This window comes from Hirundo rustica, chromosome 6 (genome assembly GCF_015227805.2).
Source record: "Hirundo rustica isolate bHirRus1 chromosome 6, bHirRus1.pri.v3, whole genome shotgun sequence".
NCBI classification, from domain to species: domain Eukaryota; kingdom Metazoa; phylum Chordata; class Aves; order Passeriformes; family Hirundinidae; genus Hirundo; species Hirundo rustica.
In genome coordinates, this window is record NC_053455.1 from 36,211,769 (window position 1) to 36,239,357 (window position 27,589).

Below are 27,589 nucleotides of genomic sequence, written 5' to 3' on the forward strand. Positions count from 1 at the left end.
TTCTGAATTGCTCCTCCAAATTCCCTCTTTCCATCTGAGGCAGCTGTACTTATCCCTCCAACACTCCCCACCTTTGCTTCACAAACAACACGCTACTTTTGCTTGGACTTTCCCTCCTGTCATGTGAATCTGATGCTGGGCTAATGGGAAGTGATAGTTTGTCTCAGGAAAGCTTGTGCAGAGTCACTTGGGGTGAGAACACATATCCTGGGCTTACTCCAAGTATATTCCTTGAAGATTGCAATCTTAACATTTATAGAACTTGGCTTTTTTACACCAAATAATATTCTTAGTATGGTATACATAGAATCCTCGTAGAATCTGAATTGTGTGTCCTGAATGATTGATAGAGTGTCCCTGGGATTATCAAAGGCAATTTTATCTGGTATCTCACTTGTATTCTCACAGTAATTCGGTTCACATTATTTTCAAACTTAATAAACAAAATACAGAATCTGTCATTTTGTCCATCTGCTGTGTGATGCATCTTCCCTAAAATAGTGAGTGAAAGAAGAGCTGAAGCAATGAAATTCCAAGTATGGTGTCAGTAGTAAATGCATTATATACTAAATGTAGGGAGTTATTTTTAACTGATTGTAGGTTTATTAAAAATAGAGATTTTAAAAGTGTTGTAGGAATAGCAAAGAGAGCTTTGAACTGTGAAGTATCATTCATGACTGAATGACTGGTTCTGCTAGAGATGAAATATGTGGCTCTTAATCACACGTCAGATTATATCCAAATATCTTAAAACTAGTGCACATGAAAACAAACTTTTCAGATGTGCACTTCTAATTTCAGTGAAATGCCATCAATTCCGAACATTTTGCCGTCAGACAATTCAATGTGCTTTTTCTTATGTTACATTGCCTTCACTGGCTGTCAAGAACCTTCCTCTACACAATTAGGCAAAAGTTGAGGAGAAACTATTTGATGTGTTCCATGTGATTTTAACCTTACTGCAAATTTTTGAAACACTGTGAAGTCCTAGAAAAAAATAATGCTGTCTTTACCCTCTGACTGGACTAATGATTTTATGTTCCAGGTAAATCCATTCACAAGCAGCAATGCAACAAAAAGTTGTTTCTTACTCTGATCTTGCTTAGACTTATCTAATTTGGAAATTGGAAAGTTTAATGTAATTTAAATATAATCTGGATGATGCTATTAATGCTATGCTGTAGCCAAATTAGTGAAACCTTAAGTCTTTGGGTTTGGTGCTTGTTTAATATTTATTTTCTTATGGCAGGGAGCATTGTTTCATTGGTATTGATTATTGTGCTGCTTTGTGCAGGCTTCACAGAAAACACTGTTCCTGTGCAAAGGAGTATACAAGTCACATTATAAGTCATTGTTTACTTTATATTGTCTAGGTGCAGGCAACAGACTTCCAAAGAGAACTTGAGTTTTTTGGAAGCTTAAATGTGCCAGGATGTTGTAGTTGGAGTATTGCATGTTTTTAGATAATAACTTGAGAAATGATATTCCAGACCTTCTTAGTCCTGGGGCTGAGTCTGATGTGGTCATGGAGGAAGGGAGTGATGACAATGACAGTGAAAGAAACAGTGGCTTTATCGATGACATGGAGGAGTCTATGGCTCATGATTCAGAGATGTCAATGACAGGATGCCATAGTGACAACGGAGAAATGCAGGATGCTGACCTGGATCATGATGAATCTAACAGGATGATCAGGTGAGCTGGGGAGTGAGTGTACCTTCCATCTGCCTTTGTATTTATTTGTACGTATCATGCTAGGGCTCAAGGGGGGATCTACGTGGTCACTATTGTAACTCGTTTAGAATGGGGAATGCTGGTGAAATGTTTGAAGGTGCAGTGAGAATGCTTCATTGGTTATATGCATTAGTAATTTAAGTATTTAAAACTTAAATTTGAAGCAGTATTTGAAAACTTATGCAAAAGTAGTTCTTACAGGTCTGTTCCTGTATAAGGATGATAGGAAACTATTTGTGCATAAGCACTTGTAAAATATTTATTTATTTTATTTTTATTTTATTATTTATTTATTTGTATTTATTTATTTATTTATTTATTGTTTACTTATTACATAGCATTCTTTCCCTGTTTTAACAGTGCAATGCCTGGTCATATAAATAAATAAACAAAATATGTAAGTAGCTGTCGTATAATCAGATCTAGACTAATTCTAATTTTAGATGCCTTTATTAAAAAACAGAGTTTGACAAACTTAAATAGTAACTTGAGGCAAGTTACAAAATAGATTAGTTCTTTGAAATGACTGTTCAGGAAGGAAAACAGGAACTGAGTTGTGCAACGTACCTCAGAAGTGGATTAAGAGAAGAAACGTTATTCACTTATTGGAACTGTCCGAATAGTATGGAAAAAGTAGGGATTATTCATTGTCAGGGAACCTAAAATGAACTAAGGTAATTTCAGCTGAAATATCCTTGATGTAAGGGATCTATGCCTTTAATGGATCTATACCTTATAAAACATTTTTCATTCATACATCTGTTTGACCTGCAATTTCTTCTTTTGCTTTGCTTGTTGGGAGTCTCTCTCAGTAATATGTTCCCATTATTTCCGTGTTACTGTCATACGCCTGTTGCACTGATAGAAAGCAATCCATTTCAACAATATGCAGTTTCACTTCATGCGTCAGTGAACTACTGTCATATTTATCTGCAGAGCTATGATGTGCGTGATGTATAGACACATTGTATCATTGGAATATGAGCTTGTGCTTAGATCATGAAATCATTGTCACAGAACATTTTAAATTTCCAAGTTTTATTAAGCAGACAGCCTTGCAAGTTTTCAAAATAAAAATATCCAATTGTACTAATAAAACATTTATAACTAAAGTGCATGTTTTACTTATGTAAACAAGTCCTATACTTCCACTAGTACCTCTCTGCAGTTATTTCCAAGGGTAGTTTCCATATCCATGGATATTTTTTAAGTGATAAAAGGCAAATAAAAAGTAAACCTTTTGTCAGTACAGACAAGAACAGCTAAATAGAAACTGCAGATGGTTAAATCATTTTTAGGCAGAAAAGAGATGCTAACTATATGTTACATACTTAATTAAACTTTCAGACAGCACTTTCTGCATTTTGATGGGAAACTACCAATTCATAAAACTTATTTCCAGAATGCATTACAGTGAAGCAGGGCCATCTGCAGACATCTACAGTCACAACAGCTTTGGGAACTTAACATATTATTCTTTTCCTAAACACTATCAGCCCGTTTTTGTTGGAGCTGTTGCACCAATAGCTTTGCTAGCAGGGCATAATAAAAGAGCAGCATTGTGCTCTGTTTTCACATACAATGCAGCGTCACTGTTGAAATTTCTGCCAGGAATAACTGAGTATTCATGTTTAGGCCTGAACAGATTGAGTCCATATTCCATTACACAGAATCTGCTTTAGAAGTTGTTCACTCAAACAGCGAGGATGATGGGCTAGGCTGCTTCTGGTTATTACCAGATTTTATCTGATGGTGCTGTCGGGCACGCTGTCACATCCCCATGGCTTCCCAGCTTACTGTGTTGGCTGAAAGGTAGAAAGTTGCAGTGTGCAATACCCTACAAGGAAATATGGTTTCACCTTAAGTTTTGAGTGCAGAGTAGCTTAAACCTCTTTCTCTGAGAGATTCCAGAAGATTCTCTGTGTGCCTGGCCCAGGGTGTGTGCAGCTGGACAGCCGACACTTTTTCTACTCGGTAAGCTGTCGTCACTCCATTGTGTGTTCGAGCCCAAGCGAGATCACAGGACAGTAATCTGATGGACAGTGTCTGCGTAGGTTATGAGAGATTCAACATCAAGTACTGCTCTGAATCATACATTGCACAAGCTTGAGCAATGGCTCCCACAGCCTAGCTAAGGCCCTAGTCATTTGCCCATTTTCTTAGCTCATCTTTAGAAATATTTTTGGATGAGTGTGTGTAAGCCTTCAGAAGGTCTCTGACATTCCCATTACAGTCTTTTTTCTATGTAATCTCGAGATACTTGGAATGACAAAACAAAGTCGTGTATAAACCGGGTTTGCTAACCATGATAAATATGGATAATTTCTCTGTGTGTGTATACGTGCATTCTGATTTTAAAGTTTTTTTTTTTTTCTTTTTGTCTGAAGTTATCTTCTTTTTAAAAGCCTTTAATGATTTATTCTTAAGCCCTTCAACCAGCAACAATATTCCATTAATGAGAGTGGTACAGTCTGTGAAGCACACAAAAAGGAGAAGTAGCACAGTAATGAAGGAGGGTTGGATGGTTCATTATACAAGCAAGGACACACTGGTAAGAACTGTTATGGAAGACCTGTCTTCCTGTACTTGTTTTATTACAGTATAGAAACAAATTCTAACAATACTCTGGTAATTTACAGTCACTCATGTAAGGCATTTTTTGCTATTTCTATGATTCCTAAAGTCACAATTCTTGTTGTAATTAAGATTGGCTCTCACTGCTTGTGAGAACAGGAGACAGTTAAAGCATGCAAAACCCATCTGATTATATTTGTTGCATTATCATAGGCATCCAAATGTAAAATCATTCTTAAGGAAGTGAAACATAATGTTGAGGAGTTCTGTAAAGTAGCTGTACTTTCCAGCCACACTCTCCCCAGTACCTTACTGCCTATAGAATTGAGACTTTTGTGAAGTAGATTTCGTGTAGAAAAAGGCTATTTTCATTCCAACCTGCTAAAACATGAATAAAGCCTTCAGTATGTGACTTTCAAAAGTGAACCAGGGTGTTCAAAGTATACAAAAAGGTGAACAAAAGGATACAAAAAAGAAATTTCAAGTGCATTAGGCTCATATGTATCATCAAATTGTGCTGTATATAATGCAGACATCAGAATGACATTTTAAATTTTTGAAACTTGTACAATTTTAACAGATCTATTCCTGAATAGCAGAGCATAATAAGAGGTCTGTAAATTCTAAATTCAGTTATATAGTCTTCATTAAAATCATGTGATAGTAATTGGGTCTTTATCGTTCACAGTACATCTCTTCAAACTAAAGAAACATTTTGGCAGTGGTGCTTTTGCGAAATGAACATTTCATTAATTTACTTCGTTTTCATTGCAGAGAAAGCGACACTACTGGAGGCTGGACAGCAAATGCATTACACTTTTTCAAAATGATACTGGAAGCAAATATTACAAAGTAAGGAATATTTTTCAACCTCTTGTTATAGCAGCAGAATATAAGGACTAAATTGCTAAATTGTTGCTTACTAAAATTACAATAGTAGTGTAACTTCTATCTAGTTTTTTGTTTGGGTTTGGTTTTTTTTTTAATTTCATTCTTTAAGCCGCATATGTGTGTTCTGGTTTTGACAAATCTCTGATCAGAAAGGTGTCAGATAACAAGGACCCATAAAATGTGTGCTGTGGAAATGAAAAGTTTTTTTATGAGAAGTCAACAAGGTTTTGTTTTCTAGTGGAGTTCTCTTGATACTGCTTTTTTTCTGAAGGAACCTCACTACTCTCTTTGATAAGTTCAGTTAAATAATTAAAGTTCTATTTAGTCTTGGAGAGAAACATTTAGTATTTTACCATCAACAGTCGTCTGTGTCACAGGGTTTCAGATTACAAGAACCTTTTTGTTTGTACAAGAAGCATGTGGTAAAAGGCAACAATTAGTATCATAAACTAATCAAATAAAGCTCATGCTGAAGTTTTATATGTTGATAATCTTTACACAGAAAGCAAAATATTTTTTTCACTTTAGGAAATCCCATTGTCTGAAATTTTATCTCTGGAACCTGCAAAAACTTTCACTTTGCTGCCTCAAGGAGCCAATCCTCATTGTTTTGAAATAAGCACGGCAAATATAGTCTATTATGTTGGAGAAAACATCGACAACCTCTCAAGTGTTCCACTGAATAACAGCGTTATCAGCGGTGGTGTTGGCATCGACGTGGCACGAATGTGGGAGATGGCGATACAGCACGCCCTGATGCCTGTCATCCCTAAAGGGGCATCCACTGGCTCAGGGCCCAGCCTGCACAGTAAGTCTGTTCCTTTCCTGCACTTTTGACAAGCAGAATCACATCTCAAATGACATTGCTCTGTCTTCTGCACACGTTGAAAGGATGGACTGCACAGCTGGTAAAGGCTATTCTGTCATGTCATCTCGTCACTTGTTTTCTGTATTATTCTAAACATCACAGTTTCTCATCCATGTGTTTTCAGTTCATAGTAGGACATCTGTATTGATACACAAGATGCAGATATTTTAGTAAGCAAATAGTTAAGAAATTAGGAAGGCTTCTAATTCGAATTTGCATTGCTGATGTGAGAAATAGCCTCCTTGTGCAGAGGGATGAAATTTTCTGAGCTCCAGTTTGGAACTGATAGATTTTTTTTTCCCATCCTGGCTAATTTATGTCTCTAGCTGTCTGCAGAAGCAGTTCTTCACTCTTTGGGTCACTGCAGCACAGATGATATATATAATATGAGACCTGTTTTAATGTGTCCTGGGTACTGATAATAAAGTAGCACAGAACAAACAATTCCCCACTAGTAGCCTTGTGCTGCTGTGGTTGCTCTGTACTTCTGTTCAGCCTAGTCAGTGTAAAGAGAATTTAGATATGTCTACATAATTTAGATTAGACCTCTTGTTGCAATATACATGTACTTTAGCACTTGACATCTGGATGCTATTAATGCAGCACGAAATGCTAATGAGACCACAAGCCCTTCAGAAACCAAGTAATACAACAGGCTGTGGCATTGCATCTCCAGGCACAACAGCTCACGTATCAGATTAGATCAGCAATGTCCTTTGCTTTCTCAACTGGGATCTTGTATAAAACAGTGTCAAATTCTGGATGTCATTTCCATCAGACTAGTTGCCTAGTGCCCCTGGTTTGAGTCCGGTGTAGCTAAAGAATCATCTGAAATACTGGACTAGGCATGACCGCTGTCTTACAAAGCCTTTCTCCCTCTTGGGAAGTTTGAAAAAATTCTTTACAGGTTAGTAGTTATCTTTGGGTTATATGTGCAGAAATTAAGATTGTCTGAGGCATTTAGAACAATTTCTTGTGGACAATGAGAATGATAGCAACCTTCATTCTTTTGCTCAAAGTCTAAGACTTGTCTGTGTCTTTGTCCATGCTTTTATTTATCATTTTATTATTATGGGAACACAGCAGTACATAAATTTGAAAACAAATTGGCAATGATTAAAAACCTCTCCATAACTGAAACATTCGTTGCCGAAAGCAGTCTTGCTAAGGAAAGGGAATAAGCCAAGTGAGGCAGAAGTTACTCCTGTTACTTACTGCAACTAGGATTAGTGCTGATGGGTAGCAGCAAGTGTCTTCAGTGTGTAATACAGGCCTTAGAGTAGGGGACACTGGTTTTGAAATTCTTACTTAAACAAATGGAAAGTCAGCATGAACGGGATTCTACACAGAAGTAGGAGACAGAAGTAGCAGTGCTCCAAATAAGCATGCTTTCCTTCCCAAAGTATTGTCTTTGTGTAATGCAGTTAACAGCAGGCATATTCTGAATTTCCCCTCAGTTAGCTGGCAGTTCAAATGCTCGTGACATGCTTATAACAAGCTCAGCTCCGAACTGATAGAAGCTGGATCTGGTGTTTGTTGTATTAAAATGCAGGTGCAAGGTTTTGTTTCCACTATGTCTGGAAACTTTTAAGTTTTAATAATGTCTGTTAGGCCAGATAAAATGTGTAATTGCCTAATTTGAATGTGTATTTGCCTTCATCTGAATAGCAACAAATAAGTTGTAGGTGACTAAATAAAATTATTGTTAAATCCACTAAATATAACCAGTTTAATTGCAGTTGTTACTTGTGTGACATACAAAGCCTCAAAATAGAATGGGAAAAAGCAATAAGAGGCTTATAAATGGGAATTACGAGACTTAACTATTAAAAAATTATTAATGAATTGCATAATTCTGGTTTTTCCCTACACTGCAAAATTGTTCAATTCATGTGTTTGTGGGCTGGAATAATTTTATATTAGCTGGTAGACAAATAAGCTGACCTAATTGCTGTAATTTCTAGAGCTGTCAGTAGGTACTGATGTAATATGAATGTCATTTCCTATTACTACATGTTTCAACTAAAAGCGCAGCAGTCTAAAGTATATTTTGCTTTCTTCCCCAGGGGATATATCCATCAGTATTTCTGTGTCAAACTGCCAAGTCCAAGAAAACGTGGTGAGTGTTCTCTGGATGCTGGTGCTAGACATGCTATGATTAAGCTGGCAAAGTCATTGATCTGCTTTTTAAGAGGAGTGTTAGGGGAGTTCCCGTCAGCCATTTCTCACTTACTTTGAAGAAATTAACAAACAATTAGCTTTTTTAACTTTTGACATAAACCATCTTCGTGGTACTTTTTCTCAAGATGCAGGAATTACGTATGGGTAATTTCACAGGCTTTAAGCTGTGGATCTGTATAGGACGTTAATTACCAAATGGAAAAGCGAGGTGTAGAAATTACTAGTTGGTGGAATTTGTCAACTGAACTTTGTAAAAATGACCACAAACCTTCCTAAATATACCATTTCCTGTCATATCCGAGAGATCAGATATTCTCTGTTGTACGAGATGAAACTCTATCCAAAGGAAGAGGTGAATATATCATAACACACACTTAGAGAATTCTGGGTTTCTTTTACTTTAGGACAGTTAGATACAGGTTATGTGGTCAAGTTAAGCAGTCACACCGCTTGCTTTCTATCTCATAGCAGATGGAAAAAATAGATACTCCCTGCAGCCAGCTGCAGCTTTGGAACAGCTCTGGTAGTTGTCAGAAAAAGATTGCAAAAAGATTGCCTGCTAGGGATGTGTCCATTTGCTTCTAACAAAAAGAAACACCACTTTTGTTATGAATTAGACACTCTTTTACTCTTTGTTGTATATGCTGCTGGTTAAATACCAGGAAAATAAAGCTGAGCTGCAAGATTTGATGTTTGTTTGAGTCTCCCAAAATGAGTCTGCTGACAGCTGGTGCTTTAGCCTGTGTTACTGCACTGAGAAATAGCGAGACATGAGACTGCCTCTCTGGCACAAATGGAATATTTTACCCCTCTCAGTGAACCTGTTAAAGATTCCTAAGCTTTTACAGCAATTAGTTATTGTGGCTTTTAAGAAAACACACCTGAATTTTTTGGCAGATAATATATTTTAAAATTTACTGTACTAAAAGAATGCTACTTCCCACTAGAAAAAGAAAATTAAATACAAAATCTTCTTCCCATATCCTTAGGGCTTTTAATATCTGTTGTTTATATAAACAGGATATTAGCACTGTATACCAGATCTTCCCAGATGAAGTATTGGGATCAGGACAGTTTGGAATTGTTTATGGAGGTAAGGCTTTGGTGTATTGTACAATTGTGCTTAAGGTAAAATTTTTCTTGAATGGGGAAAGTATTTGGACTCTGAAATGTTTTGTTGCAAAAATTTGCTGTCGTTTCATTTAAGCAGTATGTATTCAACAAAATACATGTTCATTTTTTGTATCGATGAAGTAATTTTGTAGATTGAAGTTTTTCTGCCCAGTAGTGGGTCAGCATATATCAATAGCTTCCTATTCTCTCTAAGTTCTAATAAAGTGAGCCCTGAAGTGCAGGAAGCTGTTCTTAGTGAGAACTGTAATGGACGAAAAAAATATTATTCTCCCTTCTGTGTTTCTTTACATATTCCAATGAGGCATTTTTTTTATTGTATCTCCAGTAGCTTGTTAGAATTGTTTCTCTTTTAATTTTTGTATTACTTTTTCCTCTGTGTTTTCTCCTTTTCTCAGTAGTTTTTTGGGGATGTATTTAGGTACAGTTGTTGTTGGAGACAGTGAGAAATGAGAACTAACAAATTTCTCACTGAGGAATCTCTGACTCTCGGATAAACTTGGGACAGGCACTAATATGCCTAAAGGCTATCGCATATTTCATTATTTGCTAGTGTGGAGCTACCAGTGAAGGACTAAGTCCACAACAAGCCAGTTGCACAGAATGCAGCTGCAGTTTGCATATATATATATGAGAATATTAACTTTGTGTCTATACTGTTGAAATGTAGAGCTAACAGTCTCATATATTTGTTTCTTACATGTTCAAATGGCTTTGTCAGGTGAGAGTAAGAAAAGTTCTGTTGTCAAGGGGTAGAAAGAAGAGAATGACAGAAAACTTTTAATGTCCTATCTCCAAACCAGCTCTGAGAATTACTTGGTTATGGCCATTTGTACAACCCATGAAAAAGGAACCTTTTCATAATTAATCACGTTAATTGATGGAGAGCTTTTGTTTTATTAATGCAGGAAAACACCGCAAAACTGGAAGAGATGTTGCCATTAAAATAATTGATAAACTAAGATTTCCAACTAAACAGGAAAGTCAACTTCGTAATGAAGTTGCCATTTTACAGGTACTTTTCTGTTTTGTTTTTTTTTACTGTATTAGCGCCATTATTTATTTCTGTAAAAACCGGGTAATTAGAATGATTTTAATTTATAATTGCTAATGGTTTTGCAAAAATATTAATATTTTTGCTGCTTATTCTCCATAAAAAGCTAAAACCAAATGTATCAGCTATGTCACACTACAAGTTACAATTTCTGCAGTTTTAAGCACCAGGCACGATAAGGAAAATGTATGTTAAACTAATGTGAAATTCATACATTCTCCAGTACTACCCCTAGAATTTTTTTTCCCTGTTGCCTACACGTTAGGCACACAGATTAAATTAGGAAATACTGAAAGATTGTCTGGTTTAGGTGGGGGTCTGAAGTCTGGATGTGTAATGTTAAAAGCTATTGATCATGTTGAGAAATCTAGTGCTGTATTTATCTTTAATAGAATCTTCATCATCCTGGGGTTGTAAATCTGGAGTGTATGTTTGAGACGCCGGAAAGAGTTTTTGTTGTTATGGAAAAGCTCCATGGAGACATGCTGGAGATGATCTTGTCAAGTGAAAAGGGCAGACTGCCAGAGAGAATTACTAAGTTTTTAATTACTCAGGTAAGAAATTAATGATAGACCTAGAAGGAGATTTGAGGTCAATTATTATCACTATTTCTTGTACTTTCCTTTTGACATAATTTACCTGTCTCGTTTATGAAAATCTGAGTAAAACAGGCGTGGTAAAACAGCTTTCTTTACATTACTGTCTGTTATCTGATAGGTAGTGAACCGTTAAGAGGCCTTAAAGCTACAGACATGTAGAGCTATTGGCTGCTGGATAGAGGGGACATCAAGCTACAGTTTCTAATATGATGGAAGAATTAAGCACAAGAAAGGAAAGCATTAAAAGCAAACTGTTGAAGAACTACAAAAAGAAATTTGAACCTCTTGAACTGCCTGATATCAAACGACTGCAGTTCATACTATGACCACTGCAGTTCATACTATGCAATGTTAAGCCTATTTTCTGTGCTGAGATTGGATCTCAGTGCTACCTGTGTCTGGATTCCATTATTACTTCTATTAACAATTTGATATGGGATTTATTTGAGGTTCCTGTTGTTATAGTCCTGTAATATTATCATACTGCTTCTTTGGCTGCCTGAAATACTGGTTTAAATTTAGATACACACATGGGTAGTGAGCTACCTCACCATCAGAGAAGCCCATGTTTCAGCAGTCAGGAAAAAAGAAAGTAGCAGGAGCAGCAGTATTATGGTGTTTTTAATTGTAAATTCTGTATTTGAGGTAGAACTTAACAGGTTTCCTAGATACCAGGCTTTAATGGGCAAAACTTCCCCCAGCTTTAGAATTTGATTTCTTCTGTTCACAGGTTCATTCAGCCTCCCCCATCATTCACTGCTCTAATACAGTGGCAAATTCTGTCAGCCCCTGACCAAACACAAGGAATTGAGTTAAAGCCACACAAAAAGGATGGGTACCTGTTAAATTGTCGCTATATTTATGTGTATGTAACAGAACAGAAATACATACCACACTCTCCATTCTCTCTCTCGTCAGGAAAACACTTCAGTTGGGTCATACAGTATTTCTGGGAAATGTTTTTAGTTGAATCTAGATATGAAAGGTCATTCTGCAAATGTTACTATATTCAAAGATTTCATACACAAAAAAGTAAACAAATACTTAGAACCCAGTTTTAAAAAGATGTTTACAATGTAAACTCTTGGTGAGGGAAAAATCATATTCGATGCAGTGAAACATCAAGAAAACTTGAGGCACAGCATTTTGGGTTTTGTTGGGTTTTCTTTTTCATTGTTTCGTTATTTCGTCGTTTCGTTGTTTTCTTGTAAAAGGTACATTCTTGTTGGATTGCTTTTCTTCACACCAGTCCTTGCTTCTCTGCTCACTGATACTGTTTAAACAATATAAAACAAACAACCATAATTTCATTTGTTTATTCACAGATCCTTGTTGCTTTAAGACATCTTCATTTCAAAAATATTGTGCACTGTGATCTCAAACCAGAAAATGTGTTATTGGCATCAGCTGATCCTTTCCCACAGGCAAGTAGAAAATGCCCTTTCTTGAGATAAATTATTCTAATTAGTAAGTGTTAGCAATGCTTATGTAAACAAGAAAATGATTAGTGACCTGTTTACACAGAATTTTTAGGTAAGAAAAAGTTGATCACATATCAAATGACTTAATAAAGAAGTTATGTTTGAAAATCCTTGACTCTTGTCACCTGTCTAAAATACTGAACTAGATTTTCAAGTGTGGCATAGCTACTTGTGTGATAATTTTTAATTTGCTCACCATTACAGCACAAATTACTTGGCTAGTTGATTTGCTCCAGAAAGAATGTTATTTTTCTGAAAGTTAGGGTAGGGCTCATGAAGAACAAGAGCTTCTTCTTTAATTCTATGTTTTTAAATGCCATGTAGGTCACAGGATATTTAAATATACATTCTGATTGGTTATATTTATCAATAAAAGGTATTTTTATCAGCTTCTGTTACCTTCAGTCTACAGAGTTCATCTACAATCTCCCTCAATCACCCATATTGAAAATGAGTACTATTGATCATTTTTAAATAGTGTCAGTATCAATAATTGGAAGGGAAGGATCTGTACTGAGTTGTTTTAAGTGAGATTTTTTTAAAGCTGCTTAATCTGTTACTTTGTAGAACCCAACAAGGAAGTTTACAGAGGGGCAGAATATATCTAAATCCACAATAAAAGAAATGTGGAAGTTTAAGAACTAAATTTTGTCAAGTTGCTTGTTTTAGGAAAAAGCCATAGGTAAAACAATTTTTCTGTTTGCTGTGTTCTTGTTAGGAATGAATAAGTATTACTGTGTATTACTACTTTTGTCAGGAACCTGAGCTGTTAAGCCTATCCACAACTGTGTTTTATTCATGGACTGAAGGAACAGACTGGTATTCCAGTCTACTGTTTCAGTGGAGTAAGATTATTGCGCTCAAAGTGGAGTTTAAAAAAAGTACCCTTGAAGGAACAGGAGAGATGCACCTTGCAACTAATTGATGATAAAACTTCTTTAACTATGGATTTGATAATAAAAATAATATATGTCTTACTGTGCCATTTTTCATTGAACAGGTAAAACTTTGTGATTTTGGCTTTGCCCGAATCATTGGAGAGAAATCATTTAGGCGTTCAGTTGTAGGAACACCAGCCTACCTTGCTCCAGAGGTTCTGAGAAACAAAGGCTATAACAGATCTCTGGATATGTGGTCCGTGGGTGTCATCATTTATGTAAGCCTCAGTGGTACCTTTCCATTCAATGAAGATGAAGACATTCATGACCAGATCCAGAATGCTGCTTTCATGTATCCACCTAATCCATGGAAGGAAATTTCTCTTGAAGGTAATACCTGTTTGTGGCTGTTCTTATATAAATGCTAAAAAGAGTAGATGTATTTTGCCTTTATAGTTTTTTTCCTGTATGAAACAGAATTAAAAAAAAAAAAAAAAAATCCAGTAATGTAATGTGTCTGTTTTGTGCTATCAGCTGATTTAGACATTTCCTACAGAGCATGTATAGACTGCATATGGCATAATCTTCTAGCATGGGATATCTCCAGGAGGTGTTGAAGGAGCCACATACCCACCCATGGATGAGATTGCTATAGAATCTGTGGGGAGCTTAAGCTGCTGTAATTGGTCTTGTGTATATTTGTTTATGTACCTCATCATTCAGCTCTATTGCATCTACAGTTTTTTTCATGTTCTACTTGTTCCAGTAATTGAGCTTGGTTTCAATAGGATGCTGTACTCTGATATCTTTGTGTAGAAGATAAAAGTGAACAATTCTGTAGATGAGATTTGAGAGACAGTGTGAGAAAACATCATACAAGTGACTTATGCAGGGGGAAAAGGCTTGGAGATAACTGTGAGACCTTTGAAACTCCAGTTCTGGTCAATGGCATCAAAGATTTTAAATAAAAACCAAAAGAACAATATGACTAGTTCACTAGGAAGATCTTTAAAGAAGGTAAATTAGTTGTAATAAAAGGTAAACACAGCTAAGTAGGGCATTTAAAAAAATAGGCACTTCTGGTTTCACTAACATTTTCACGTACATGGCATTTTCAGGGAACTTGATTTCCTTTGGAATTTTTCTTTTAGTCCAGAATTCTGCAGGATTGTAAGTCTTAAAGCAAAGAAACATTATAAGCATCAGATTCTTATATCCTTTTCTGAATTGTAATATTTTCCAAACTGTATTACAATATTAGCATTTATAATTTCTGGTATTTACAGTACTGTTTTTCTGGTTTTCAGGTGATATGTTTAACATACCTGTTAAGCATAGTTAGAGCAGTGTCCTTAATGCTTACTGTAATATATATATTACAGCCATATGAGATTCTCTTCTGAAAATGCGCTGAGAGCATTGTTTGTTATTTTATCTCAGTGGCAGATGAAGTTTGAAATCTGTTGGAGAAAAAAAAAAACTATAAATCTGCACAATTACACACTGAAGTTCTCCTGAACCTCCACACACTTTGATATGTAAGCTGACAGAATCTGTTGGCAGCAATGCTTTATCTGTCGCTAGAGATAAGCAAACAGCAATCAACACAGGGGAAGCTGCAAGAAATTGTCTCCCACAAGTTTCTGCTGTGGTAGACAGAAGATCAATTTTGTACTCAGAGGTGAAGATTCAGTAGGGCACCTACAGAAAACTCACCTACTTGGGTGTTACCTTTCCATTTGTAGAATCACAGCCTTCATTAAGAGTTGATGGATACCAAGCTGCAAGCATGTGGAAGGGAGGAAAACACACTAGCAAATTACTAAATTAAAAATGCTTATAAATTGTGATTTTATTACATTTTTTGTATTGCTAGGTGATGAACCACTCTATTGTGCTAAGTGAAAACCTGGAAAATGTCTGAAGAGATTCCATTGTCTAACATAGGGAGTTGAAGACTGGGTCTCTGTCCAAGCATTACTTGATAAGGCTGGTTTTTAGAGCTCAAATTTGAGCTAAAACTCCATTTTACTTAGGGAAATAAAAAGGAATGTTTCTCTCATGTCCTGCTCCACTCCCCTGCACAGCTTGTGAGAGGGCAGGAGCTGCCCCTGTGGACCTGGTGGCTCCATCCAGTTTCTGTTACCTCTGACAGTGCAACATGATTAAAATGCAAACCTGTCCTGGTGTCCTGACACATCTAATCTGGACTGCAGTTCTGAACAGTGCCGCGTTAATTAATGCCACGAATTATTGAATCATTTAGGGGAGAAACACAGATTATTTTAAAGGTTTTATGAAGGAACTTCTGCATGCCTATTGCAAAGTTTGGTGCTAAGGAAAGATGAACAGCAGTTAAACCTTTTGTGTCATCTCCATGATTATTGCTGTGACACAGTGAGCCAGTTGTTTAAAACTTCTTGCAACTGTAGCTATTCCAGTGCTCTCTTCAGACCACTGCTCATGTAAAAAGTTTAGGAATAGCTAAACTTAATTATTGCCATCTTCTATTTTTATTGTAATGAGAGAGGAAAAAGCATGTATTTCTTTGGATTTAATAGATGGTGCAGCAGTTAGAGTGAATTATTGTGTGTTTGGCACTATTTTGGTTTTAGTGCATACTACACGTTTTTCCCAATACTTGCTAAACAACAGCATATTAATTTGTAAGCTGGAAGGCAGAGGCAAAACTTTAAAAGAAAAAAAAATGAGATTGATCATGTGTAAATAATGTGTCTGGAAAAGTAACAGTAGTAAAGTATCCTAAATATTCCCATCACATGTTATCTAGTCAGTTACTGGTCTTTAAGTAAAATTGGCTTTTAAATTTTTAAATTGCACTGATGAGGTGATAAATTCGTAAGAATACATGACCCATAACAGTTTAAACTGTATGGTAATATAAATAATATATTTAAAGTCTAACAGATTCAGAGGAAAAGCACATGGAGATAAGCTGTATTTTGGAGGAAAAGTGTGTCATATTGTGCAATATTCTAGTCCATGTTAATTTTCTTGATAGTTACTTTTTCTGTAGCATTTTCTAGCAATTCTTAAAATAAAAATCTGCGGTCACAAGTCAAGACAAAAGACAGAACATATTTGAGGATAATATTTTTTAAGTGCTTAATGTTTTTAAACCACCATCAACAGTTGTCTTCTCTGCCAGTCATTTATATGATCTAGTCATTCACTGAGTCCTCTCTTTCTTTAATGTGTCTGTCTGATGTCATAACTCCTGGACTAGTTTCATCAGCTCTTCCTGATGAGCAATTTAGCTTTTTTGTGTAATGCTTTGTCCTTCCTTTTCCCCATTAAAATGTAACTTAGGAAAACTAAGACCTTTCAATTTTGTAGGTCTCAGATTTCTCCATAGGGAATTCTGATTTTTACCTAAGTGGTTGCATTTTTCCATAACTTCACTTTTTGAAAGAACACATCCCAAAACCTGAGTCTGTTTTTGGATGTCTAAATAGGATTGTAACACATTACTGGAGATAGGTAGTTTTTGTGGTAGATGATTGGTGTGTTTTAGAAAACCAGGTTTTGTCAGAGCCATTCAGCATTTCATTGCCCAGTCTATTTCTGTTCTGTCTCCGATGTCTGTCAAGCCAGGCTGCATTTCTAAATTCACTGAATTGCTGTATGACAATTTGAACTTAATTCAGTCTTCGTTCTGGCATTTTGCTAGATACTGATACAGAGGAATCTACTCGCAGAATTCTTATCTATTTTATAGCTTTAAATTTCATGTGTCTCAAACCTGGAACCTGTTTTCAACAGTTTTACTGTTTGTTTCCAGCTTTGGCCTTCCAGTCTACCAAATTTGCATAATCTCAATGTTAGCTACATGTTACAAGAGATAAATGCTGCTAATATAAAGATAGAACTCCATGGTGGATTTTGTTTGTCTACCTGTTAGTGTATTTTCTGTACTATGTCTTCACTGTGGTGGCTATTCTTTTGAACTGTATGGTCCTAAAATGTGCTTTGTCAAGATTGGAATTATTCATAGTGTTTCATTCTGCTGTTGTATTTTCATAAAACATTGTATTTATAATTCTTTTTTCATCAACTACCAACAGCACAGCTCTTACTACTACCCTGATGGGCTGTGTCATGTGCACGTGATTCATTAGGTGCTTCACATTACTTAATATTATTAAAATAATTTGGGGAGAAGCAGTGCAATACCTATCATGCATTAAATTTGATCATGGTGTCCCTGTTACAATGCTTTGTAATCATAAATAAATACCATGGCTGCCTTTGAGCCAGTATTTATTTATACTTGTTACAACATGTCAATAGAAACTCTGAGTGCTTCACACGTTAATAAGAAAGTCACATGAATGAGTGAGCATTGAGTATGAGGAGGTCAATGCATGTTGTAGCTCAGAGATGCTCTCTGCCGCTGTAAATATTTAGCTAGCTTGGCTCTACTTACACATTTGCTAGGATAAATTTGTATTAGGAAACCTCTCTTGTAGGGTACAGCTTAGAGTTGCCAAGGATTTCTTTTGAGAGTACAGCTGAATCTATGTCCCTGGAAATCTCAGCCAGCTGAAGATCATTTTATGCCAAAATAACTGCATGTACCCTAGAGTATTTGTCAACAAAGCTGTATTGACCCACAGCAGGAAAAGGATTTATGTGTATGAAAAAATTATAATAATGACGACCTCCTATTGAAAAATCCAGTGCCCAGGAAGTCCTGGACCTCCTATATTAGTGGCAGCAGCTTAAATTTGTACAGTGATGGCAGTAAGAGTAGGTAGTATTCTAGGTGTATTTTAAAAATTCTTAATCAATTATAAATTTATCATTAATTTAGGACTGGGTTGTTGGCTTTTTTTAATATCCTTAAGGTGATTTCTTGTTTATAACTTATGTAATAAGTTGAAATCTGTAGGAAAGGACTAAATGAATAAAATGTTTGTAATAGAGTTTTCATTTATTTTATAAACTTTAACATTTATGTGCCAGTCACATCCTAATTGAGTTAAAGCAGTCAGTCCTGTGAAAAGTAATTACTGTGTTAATTTGATACTTACAGTGAAAATTGTGACTTTGTCTGTACTACAGTCAATTATTTGCCATAGTAATAAACTTGCATAAGCAGTATAGAGTGATGAACCTCCTTACTGTGAAGGTTCTTTCCCCTGGATTGAAACTAAAGAGTCATCTTTCGTAAAATCAAAGGGATACAGAGCTTTGTAAAGTTTGCATTTGAATTTTTCTGTTGGGGATTCTGCTGAATGATTGCCTGTCTAAAAGGGCAGTATTCATTCTACTGGAGTAGTTGGCTAGTTTATTCTCTTTAACAAAGCCTCCAGCTCCTGGAACTTTGTTAGTCCTCACCTGACTGCTTACACTATCGTGGAAGGTAAACAGGAGCCCATAAAAGGGTTAGAAAAAGCACTTCCATAATCCTCTCAGAACTTTCACTCAGGTTGCCTTCTTGGTGGTAACCTGGTGCAGTCCCATAGATTGTGTGCAGACCATAGGTGGTCTTTCTTAATGCTCTGAATTTATTTCATGATTGATTTTACAGAAGATCACTATAAAATTTTTGAAGTTCCTAAAATGTCAAATAAGGGTTACTTTAAAACCTGATTTAAAAAAAGTTAGTGAACATGCATAAAAATATCTAAAAAATACTATGTATACTACCCTCTCCTCAAAACTGCTTTATCTTGTTAGACAGAATATTTAATATTGTAACAGATGATGCCAAAATTTAGTCCCCTGAAGTTGTACATCTATAATAAATGTTAATACCTTCCAAATTTTTATCTTTGGTGTTTTTAAGTACATCTCAAAACTTAATCATCAAAAAATTATGTGGGTTTTTTTTTTTTTTTTTAATTCAGAAATTGAGTAAACATGAATCTTACTGTTCATTCATTCTACATGAACTGAAGCCAGACCAAGCTTTGTAAGATAATGCCTGTCAGGACACTGTCATGACAGGATGGGTTTTTGTGAGTTTAAACAGAGAGGAAAAACCGTGAACTTTCCACATGTCTTTTAAGCATTTTAATTCCAGCACACACAATGTCATTATTAAACTTCCTAGATTCTTCTTTGCATTACACTGCACTGCCTTTGTTGCCCTGTCTGTATCTATCACTTACATCTTGGCTTCTGTTAATCAGACAGAACTCTTACAAGTTAAAGAAGTGGCATTTCTTGAATTGCATGATTTCCTGATGAAAAGTAGCAAAGACTCTTTGCTGTTGAAACTCGTGTTTTCTTCCTTCACCTAAATTAGAAAACTCTGAGTAATAAAACAAATGAAATTGTATCAGATAGTTTGAGTTTCTACTTCATGTGTACTTCTAGTAGTCATGTTGCATTTCTGCTTATTTATTTGTGCTTATTTCTTAAGAGGCAAGGGGTAGGCAAAACTTTCCTGGCAAAAAGAACCCTAGATAAAAAACTGAAAACCAACAGCAGAACTGGTTACAGAGACAGCAGATTCCAGTGGTGAAACAAGCAGACTGTCTGTGCAAACTGTTCTCGATTGCTCGATACTGACAGTTGTAACCATCCAGGGAAACCGCTTTTTCACTCTCATCATAGTTTTCTTCCCTGTCTTTTTTTCTGCACCTTCTCTAGTGATTTTTTTCTAGACCAGTGCCTTTCTAGTCTGTTCAACAAGCCATTGTCAATTTCCCCCAAGAATACAAAGAAATATGTTATTACATGTAATACATCCTTGTTCTGAAGTGAAAAAAGGGGAAAAGGGGCCCCTCATCCTGTTGTAACTTGAGGGAGGTTGAATAGCCAAATATGATTTCATCACTTGTAAGGCTCACAGTCATATCTGCTTCCAGTGGGTTGCACAGAGGAATGTAATAGAGACATTTTCAACTCTCAGTGGCAGGAAGAACATTCAGTAGGTACTTGACAGTTACTGAGGCACATGCTGGGATATGCGCACCTACATCGCAGCAGTTACCAGGATAATCAACCCTTTCACCAAGTTCTTGACCTGTTTTCCAAACTGAGATTCATAGTAAGTGATTGAAAAATGAACTCTGAAGATCATACACACCCAAATACCACTGAAAATAATAAAGAAATGGTAGCACTACTAAATTCACATTCATCGCTGGCTTATGTATCCAAAGACGGACTGAAGTCTTACTGTAGTTCTGCTGAATTTAAGGGTAAGTTGACAGTGTTGCAGAAGATGCTGATGTTTGCTGATACCTAGATACAGGGTAATAGACTATGTTTTCGTCTTTGAAATGTTAGATAAAAACAATGGTCACTACTTCTTGATAGGTGATATCAAAACTACCGTATATGACTGACTTTTCAATCTCTTCCCCTTAACTTGGAACGTCTCTTATGAAAAAGAGGAAGAAGATTAACCCCACTATTTTGGAAAACAAATGAGTTTTTTGCTGAATGTTTTGAAGAATTCTTATGTTTGAAGAATGATGCCAGTAATGATCCTACTGGATATCCACTGATTTTCTTAACCTACATACAGTTCACAAACATTTTGAGAGGGAACAAAATAAGCACAAGTTAGAGAATTTTGCATTAACTGTAGTTGATGCTAAAAGAGACATGAGATAAGAATCTGTTTGTCCACAACAGAAAAGTAAAATTAGGAAAAGAATGGCCTTGAGCCTCTGGCAATGCTTTCTTTGTCAAAAGTCCTGAGATTTATTTTCTATCGTTTCCACGATTGGTTTGATTTCCAAGACAGTATTCATCACCAGGAAGTCAGGGCTGCTTTAGTGATACTCTCTTCTTGCTAAGAATACGTTTGTGTCAAACTGACTGCATAAATTCAGACTGCCATGTGCATTCCCATTTTCCTGGGCATTGTTTTCATTGTGCTCTGCCTAATGGCAGAAACACACGTAAAGCCCTAGATGGCAAACTGAGCCTGCAGAGAGGAAGTCTGTTAAAAAAGAAAAGCTTTTCCTTATTGTTGTACAAAATACAACCTCAGAGATAATTGGTTTAAAGAATTCTGTCCCATCTCATACTCTTAAAACAGACAAGATGATTATTCAGCTCCTTTAATACCCAGCTGGCAACAATATCCATCTGACGTGTTTCAGACCCGGTGCCCCTCAGTGATGCTGTGTGTCTGTGTTACTTTCAAGACCATCTTTCCCTGTCACCATGGTATAAACAGAGAAATAAAGATGCAAACCAGCATACTTTGGACATGCCAAGGGATAATGTGACAAAATGGAAAAATTGTAGGAATATTATCATTCCTTGTGGCTAGTCAGTTATTCTGGAATAACAGTAACTTTCCACTGGAACACATGCTGAGCATTAAGCACCACCTAGCAGGATTTAACCTTTCATTATAGCCTATTTTTTTTTAAAATTTATTTTTAAATGTTTTTATATAGTTGCATTCAAAGCTCATCAATCTCATTTCAGAGATTTTTCTAAATGGGCCACTCATTGCAATTCCGTGCCCTGTTCATTGGCTAATGAGCCTCATCCCTTCAGGTGCTACAGCAGACATACCTACAGGGTGAAAAAGTTGGGTTTGTTCAGCCTGAACTACTTAAAGGAGGCTACAAGAGAGCTGAAGAGAGACCTTTTACAAGGGCATGTAGTGATAGGACATAGGGTAATTGCTTTAAACTGAAAGAGGGGAGGTTTAGGTTGGTTATTAGGAAGGGGTTGGATATTAGGAAGAAATTCTTGATTGTGAGGATGATGATACAGTGGGATAGGTTGCTCAGAGAAGTTGTGTATGCCCCATCTGTGGAAGTGTTCAAGTTGGACAGGGCTTTGAGCAGTCTGGTCTAGTAGAAGGTGTCTCTGCCTATGGTAGGAGAGTTGGATCTTTAAGGACCTTTCCAACCAAAGCCATTCTGTGATTCTATGAACCTCTGTGAATCATTGACTCCAAAACCATAGAAGTAATGAAATTTGTAAAAGAAGCCCTCTCACTTTTCTGGAAAGTGACGCAAGTAGAAGCAATGCTCAGTTTGAAAGAATAGTATTGCAAGACTTGGTGACTTATAAAACCTGATTTCTCGACTCAGTGATTGGGAAGGTGCTGCTATCAGCTAAAAGTGACACTGAAAGTCTCAGAAAAATATATACACCTATATATTGTTTACTGTGGTACCTGAAGAATACTCTTCTTGGGAGGAAAATGTTAAAGCTGGGAGATTTGGCAATGAGGGAATGTTTTCACGCAAAGTGACCTTGCACCTTGCTGCTAAAAATGTCAGTGTGGGAAAACTCCATTTATTATGCCTAGTGTTGCTTGTCCTCTGCCTCTTTTGGGAAGTAGAATTCCCAAGTAGAGATAACACAGTCTGACAGACAGGCTTGAGCCTCGTGCTGGGAGTGAGAAACGCATCCTTGAGATAAACTGCAGGTGCACACAGCCTTTTGATATATTGGGGCAGGCTGTCCCCCCTCTCGCAGGTTGAACTGAGCCTAACGCGGCTGGTGACCCTGTGTCGGTGCCGCCTGGCGGTGTCGGTTCGGTAACGGAATAAACCTGCTCCGTGCATTTCAGCTTTGGAGGTCGTCATCCATTTTGGTGGTCGTCTTGGTTGCCGCTATGTGTCTAATCAAAACTGTCGACCTCACTTATGTGAGTTTTTTTTCCTTTTGAGCAGGATCAGAATGAGAATTATTTTTAGGCAACTGTTCAGTAAAACAGTTGTAATCCCATTAGGATGGGTTGCGTGGGTGCCTTCAAGTACATAAGCATTGACTGCAATTTGTAAAAAGCTGGAGTACGAAGGGATAACTGCCCCCTTTTCACAACTACCATGTTTGTGTAGCTCCCTGTTTGCATGTTATAGTTGAAACAAATACGTTTGAACTAACATTTTGCAATATTATTTCTTTTCAGCTATTGATCTCATAAATAATTTGTTGCAAGTGAAAATGAGAAAGCGCTACAGTGTGGACAAAACGTTAAGCCACCCATGGTTACAGGTATTTCTACAAATTCCATGTTTTTACTTTTGCGTTTAGACTCTAAACATATAACAAATTTTCATCTTTAAGCACAGTTGAATCTAAGAAAATCTACAAACCTGAAGATGTTTTTAGATCCTTAGAACATCATGTTTGTTCACTGATTTACCTATGGTTTCTCATTAATTTTTGAATTATTAGATTCCAATAATAAACAGTGTCATGCTTTCAAAATACATTGCAAAAATATTTTATCATATTTGTCTTTGTATCATATTTCTCATTGTTGAGAAAATGATATATATTAAAAAAAAATTCCCTGTAGTCAATTGACTTACATTATTTCATTGCTTGGAGTTTACTTGGATTCACTTCTTATTAAAATTATTCAATGGCCTTCCACTTCACAGTCATCACAAAAACTAGTGAAATTATGTGCTTGCCAGGAAAATACATTAACCACTGAATATATTCAACTGAATTCTTCAACTAAAAACTGAGTTGTAAGGAATTTTTAAAATGCTCGCGGTGTCTGTCTTGGGCTCACCACATGATAATGGTAATTTTTTTTTATCCTGGCAGCAGCCAAATCACTGCAAAGGCCTAAGAGCAGTGAGGAGCCAGGGCCTGTCCCAGCATCCCCAGCCAAGGAGCAGGGAAGCCTGGGGACAGCCCAGGCCACGGCATTGGGTCCCTTCCTGGAGCACTGGCTGAACCCAGACAGATGCATCAGCCTGTCGGATCACCCAAGGGAGCTTTGTTTGCATCTAGGAAAGTAATCACGGCACAAGCATGGCATAGGCCAGATGCATAATTCCCAGGAATCTTTATCAAACCAGAAAACGGAGTCCTACTTCGGTATCTTACAGCTGATACTGTGTCTCAAAGTAGATGGTGATCCTCTGGTAGGAGGAAAAGAGCTGTAACCACCCATGCCGCACCCTGCCTTTCTCAGGGACATATGTATCTGGGGCTTGCTTTCTTCCTTTCAGATTTCCTGTCCCTCACTAGTTTTTCCCTCCGAGACTGCTCTTCTCCCTGGCAGCCATTGCAGGATGCATTTGCTTGAGTCTTTGGGGACCAGATGCGTCAGGGCTGAAGTCTGCAGCAGGGATCCTGGCTGTCTCATGATACAGGACAGGGTCCTTCTCCTCTATATCCACTTTTATTGCTTGTGTAGTAGCACGTGGAGGTGAACTAAGAGGAGGCAGTTCAGCAGCAGCTCTAGCACCAGGGATGGGATGAGTCCTCTGTCTAGAAGAGTCCTACCTTGCAGGCTAAGGAAAAATAATAGTGGTTATTTTTCCTTATGGGGCAGTGAGACTTAGTGGTGTTCTCTGAGAGGATGACTCTAAGAAATGGGCCAAAGTATATGGGATACTAAAGGATGAAAGCTTTACGCATTTACTGCGTTTGGGCTTTCTGGTGCTTTGGCTATGTGGTTAGGATTGTGTCTTAGGCTGAGACAAGATGAAGGAGAAAAAATAAAACTGGATACAGGATCATGAGGAAAGTTTAGTCTGCATGAGGCTGGGATAGGCTCTATTACTGCAACTTCATGAGTGCTTTGCGTAGGAGTAAGAAAGGAAATTGTTAACTTGTGTACTTTGGACAGTTGAGAGGCCGAAGCATGATGGTCTAAACAACATGAGACTCAAGCTAACTTCCAGCCTTACATTAGACTGTCAACGTGGAATTCTAAACTACATTAATGTTTTGATGTATACGTTTCTTTGAGCAAACCAGTAATTGCCCAAGTTCAGAATAGGAGTGTTTTCTAGCCCAAGCTGAGTTTATGTACTGCATTATTATACTGAGATGCAGACTCAGCTGTCTTGACTGATACAAATCACTAGAATGTACATGTATGATCAAAAGATGTTTCTTCTTCTTTATTCATCTTGTGACTAGAGTGAGGAATTACTTTACCACCGCGTCTCAGTTAAATATTTGGCAATCTATACATATCCGTACATTTTGCAAAACAAGCTGTAACATCTCAGTACTATACTTGTGACAATTCAATAAAATCAATTTATTTTAAAAAAATCCTCTAGAGATGAGATGTATATCTTTAGCCAGATTTCACATTTATATGTTACAAGATTTTTCCATTCTAGACCAATAGGGATAACCCTTAGATAGCTGAGTTAATAGCACTTTGAGTGTTACTGATAGCAGAAGGAAATAAAATTTATTTTAGGAAATCTAAAACTAACACTGTTATTCTCTTTTAGGACTACCAAACCTGGTTAGATTTAAGAGAACTGGAATGCAAAATGGGGGAACGTTATATCACCCATGAAAGTGATGACTCCCGGTGGGAACAGTATTCAGAAGAACATGGATTGCAGTATCCAGCACACCTTATCAGTCCAAGTGCTAACCATAACGAAAACACCAAGCTAGAAGAAACAGAAATGAAGGCCCTCAGTGAGCGTGTCAGCATCCTTTAAGTTGCATCCCCTATAATCTGTCAAAACACTGTGGAATTAATAAATACATACGGTCAGGTTTAACGTTTGCCTTGCAGAACTGCCATTATTTTTTGTCAGATGGGAACAAAGCTGTTATACTGTTACACTGTTGATATATCTGAGTTGCCAAGACAAATCAACAGAAACATTTTTGTGTGACCAACTGTGTTGTATTTACAAAAGTTCCCAGAAACACTAAACTTGTTATTGTGAATGATTCATGTTGTATTTAATGTATTAAAACCTGTCTCCACGGTGCCTTTGCAAACTAGTGTTTTTCTTACTTGAGCCTCATTTTGGTAAGAGAGAACTTTCCCATGAAGATCTTGGGGGTTTTTTGTGCATCGTTAGCATTGTAATTGTAAGCAAACTCTTGAAGAGTAGATTATAACTGCTGTTCTGTGAACAACTTCTACCATTTGGATAAAAGCTTTATTTAGTGTTCTAAAAATAGAAAAAGCAAAAAATAATCCTTTGCATAGAATTGTACAGTTTCAAATCGGATAACCTGTGTGTATTTGTGTGTTGGTGTATATAGATACACATGCACACAGTATAACTTGCTATTAAGCCTAAATGCCTTAGTAAAATATAAACTGCAGCATGTCATTTGTATTTCCCCTTTTCTTAAAATATTCTTCTCTATTATGAATATTCTGTAATATGTACATTCAGAAGCTAAATAACATGTTGACTTTGTGTATGTTTTCAATAAAAGTCTTGTTAAAATAGGTTCATTGATGAAACTTTCTGTTTAAAGTAATCCTGGAGAGACATTAGAAATATGTAGAATAAATTAATTCATCGTTAAGAAGACATTGTGGAGGTAGGTGAGAAAATGCATGTTCTGAAGCACCTCTTGTTGGGCAAGGTCTAATATGTTGACTATTCTGCCATGCAGTATTTTCTGTCATATCTATATTTTCTGTCAGCATGTTCCTACAAGACTAAAAATTGGCTAATAATTGCCTGTTGTTATTTTTCTTTCAGCCTTAAGCTTAATCATCAAATGACTGTAAACATAAAAATAGGCTTGGGCTGATTATCAATTTTTCTGTCAGTAAATGTGTATGTGCTTGAGTATATTTAAAAGTAAGTCCACTCACAGGTGCACTGGTCGACTCCTGGATATAGAAAGATTTTATATATATACCATTCTATGACTCCAGGGGGTAAGTCAAATAACTTTTCTAAAGGGAAATTAGGAGAACTAGCAGAGTCATACACTTTGTTCAGATGCTAATATAATTTCTGCTCATGAGTAGCCTGGACATCACAGAAGTGCCTTAATTTTGTTGTGTCATTTCCTTGGTATTAACCAGTAACAGATTTGGAGCTCTGCTTTCATATTGATCAAATTATGTGAGGATTTTATTAGTGACTTGATTTCATTTACAATTAGTATACTAACTCTTGTGCAAAGGTAGTTTCAACAGCACAGATAACTTCTCAGAAATATCAAATAGCATACTGGCACTCTGTTCTTAACTTTCAACAGTATGTCTAAGGATCTGGGTGACAAAAATAAAAACTGCAACTTTCAGTGAAGGAAGAAGAACATTGAGTACTTCTACTAAACCCCAATGTCTCCTGATTTCTTCCACAACAATGCTTAGCATGCACATGAGTTTGCTCAGCACAGACCTATGTTAAACTCTGTCAATCATGGAGCACTTTCAATAAAACTGCCAATGGAGCACAGACAAAAGTATAAATAAATTTCTATCCTGAGAAACTTTCTGACTAGCTACTAAACATGATTTCCAAGGAACTCTTATTACTAAGGGC

The 27,589-nt window shown here is 36.6% G+C and overlaps 1 protein-coding gene across 4 annotated transcripts in view; it reads left to right on the forward strand.

The window, feature by feature from the left end:
- The window catches only part of PRKD1 (protein kinase D1), a 122,128-nt gene extending 94,920 nt beyond the window's left edge, over positions 1 to 27,208 (forward strand). For 2 of the 4 annotated variants that reach the window (XM_040068021.2, XM_040068023.2), the window contains exons 8-19: positions 1,491 to 1,695; positions 4,162 to 4,285; positions 5,083 to 5,160; positions 5,728 to 6,007; positions 8,134 to 8,186; positions 9,269 to 9,341; positions 10,288 to 10,394; positions 10,826 to 10,987; positions 12,358 to 12,456; positions 13,514 to 13,781; positions 23,257 to 23,342; positions 25,562 to 27,208. In XM_040068021.2, the coding sequence (XP_039923955.1) occupies positions 1,491 to 1,695; positions 4,162 to 4,285; positions 5,083 to 5,160; positions 5,728 to 6,007; positions 8,134 to 8,186; positions 9,269 to 9,341; positions 10,288 to 10,394; positions 10,826 to 10,987; positions 12,358 to 12,456; positions 13,514 to 13,781; positions 23,257 to 23,342; positions 25,562 to 25,780 (1,754 nt within the window). In that variant the 3' untranslated portion in view covers positions 25,781 to 27,208. Of the gene's footprint in view, positions 1 to 1,490; positions 1,696 to 4,161; positions 4,286 to 5,082; positions 5,161 to 5,727; positions 6,008 to 8,133; positions 8,187 to 9,268; positions 9,342 to 10,287; positions 10,395 to 10,825; positions 10,988 to 12,357; positions 12,457 to 13,513; positions 13,782 to 15,267; positions 15,708 to 23,256; positions 23,343 to 25,561 lie in introns of those variants that run through there. The other 2 variants (XM_040068022.2, XM_040068024.2) reach the window with 2 other exon arrangements.
- The last annotated feature ends 381 nt before the right edge of the window (positions 27,209 to 27,589 follow it).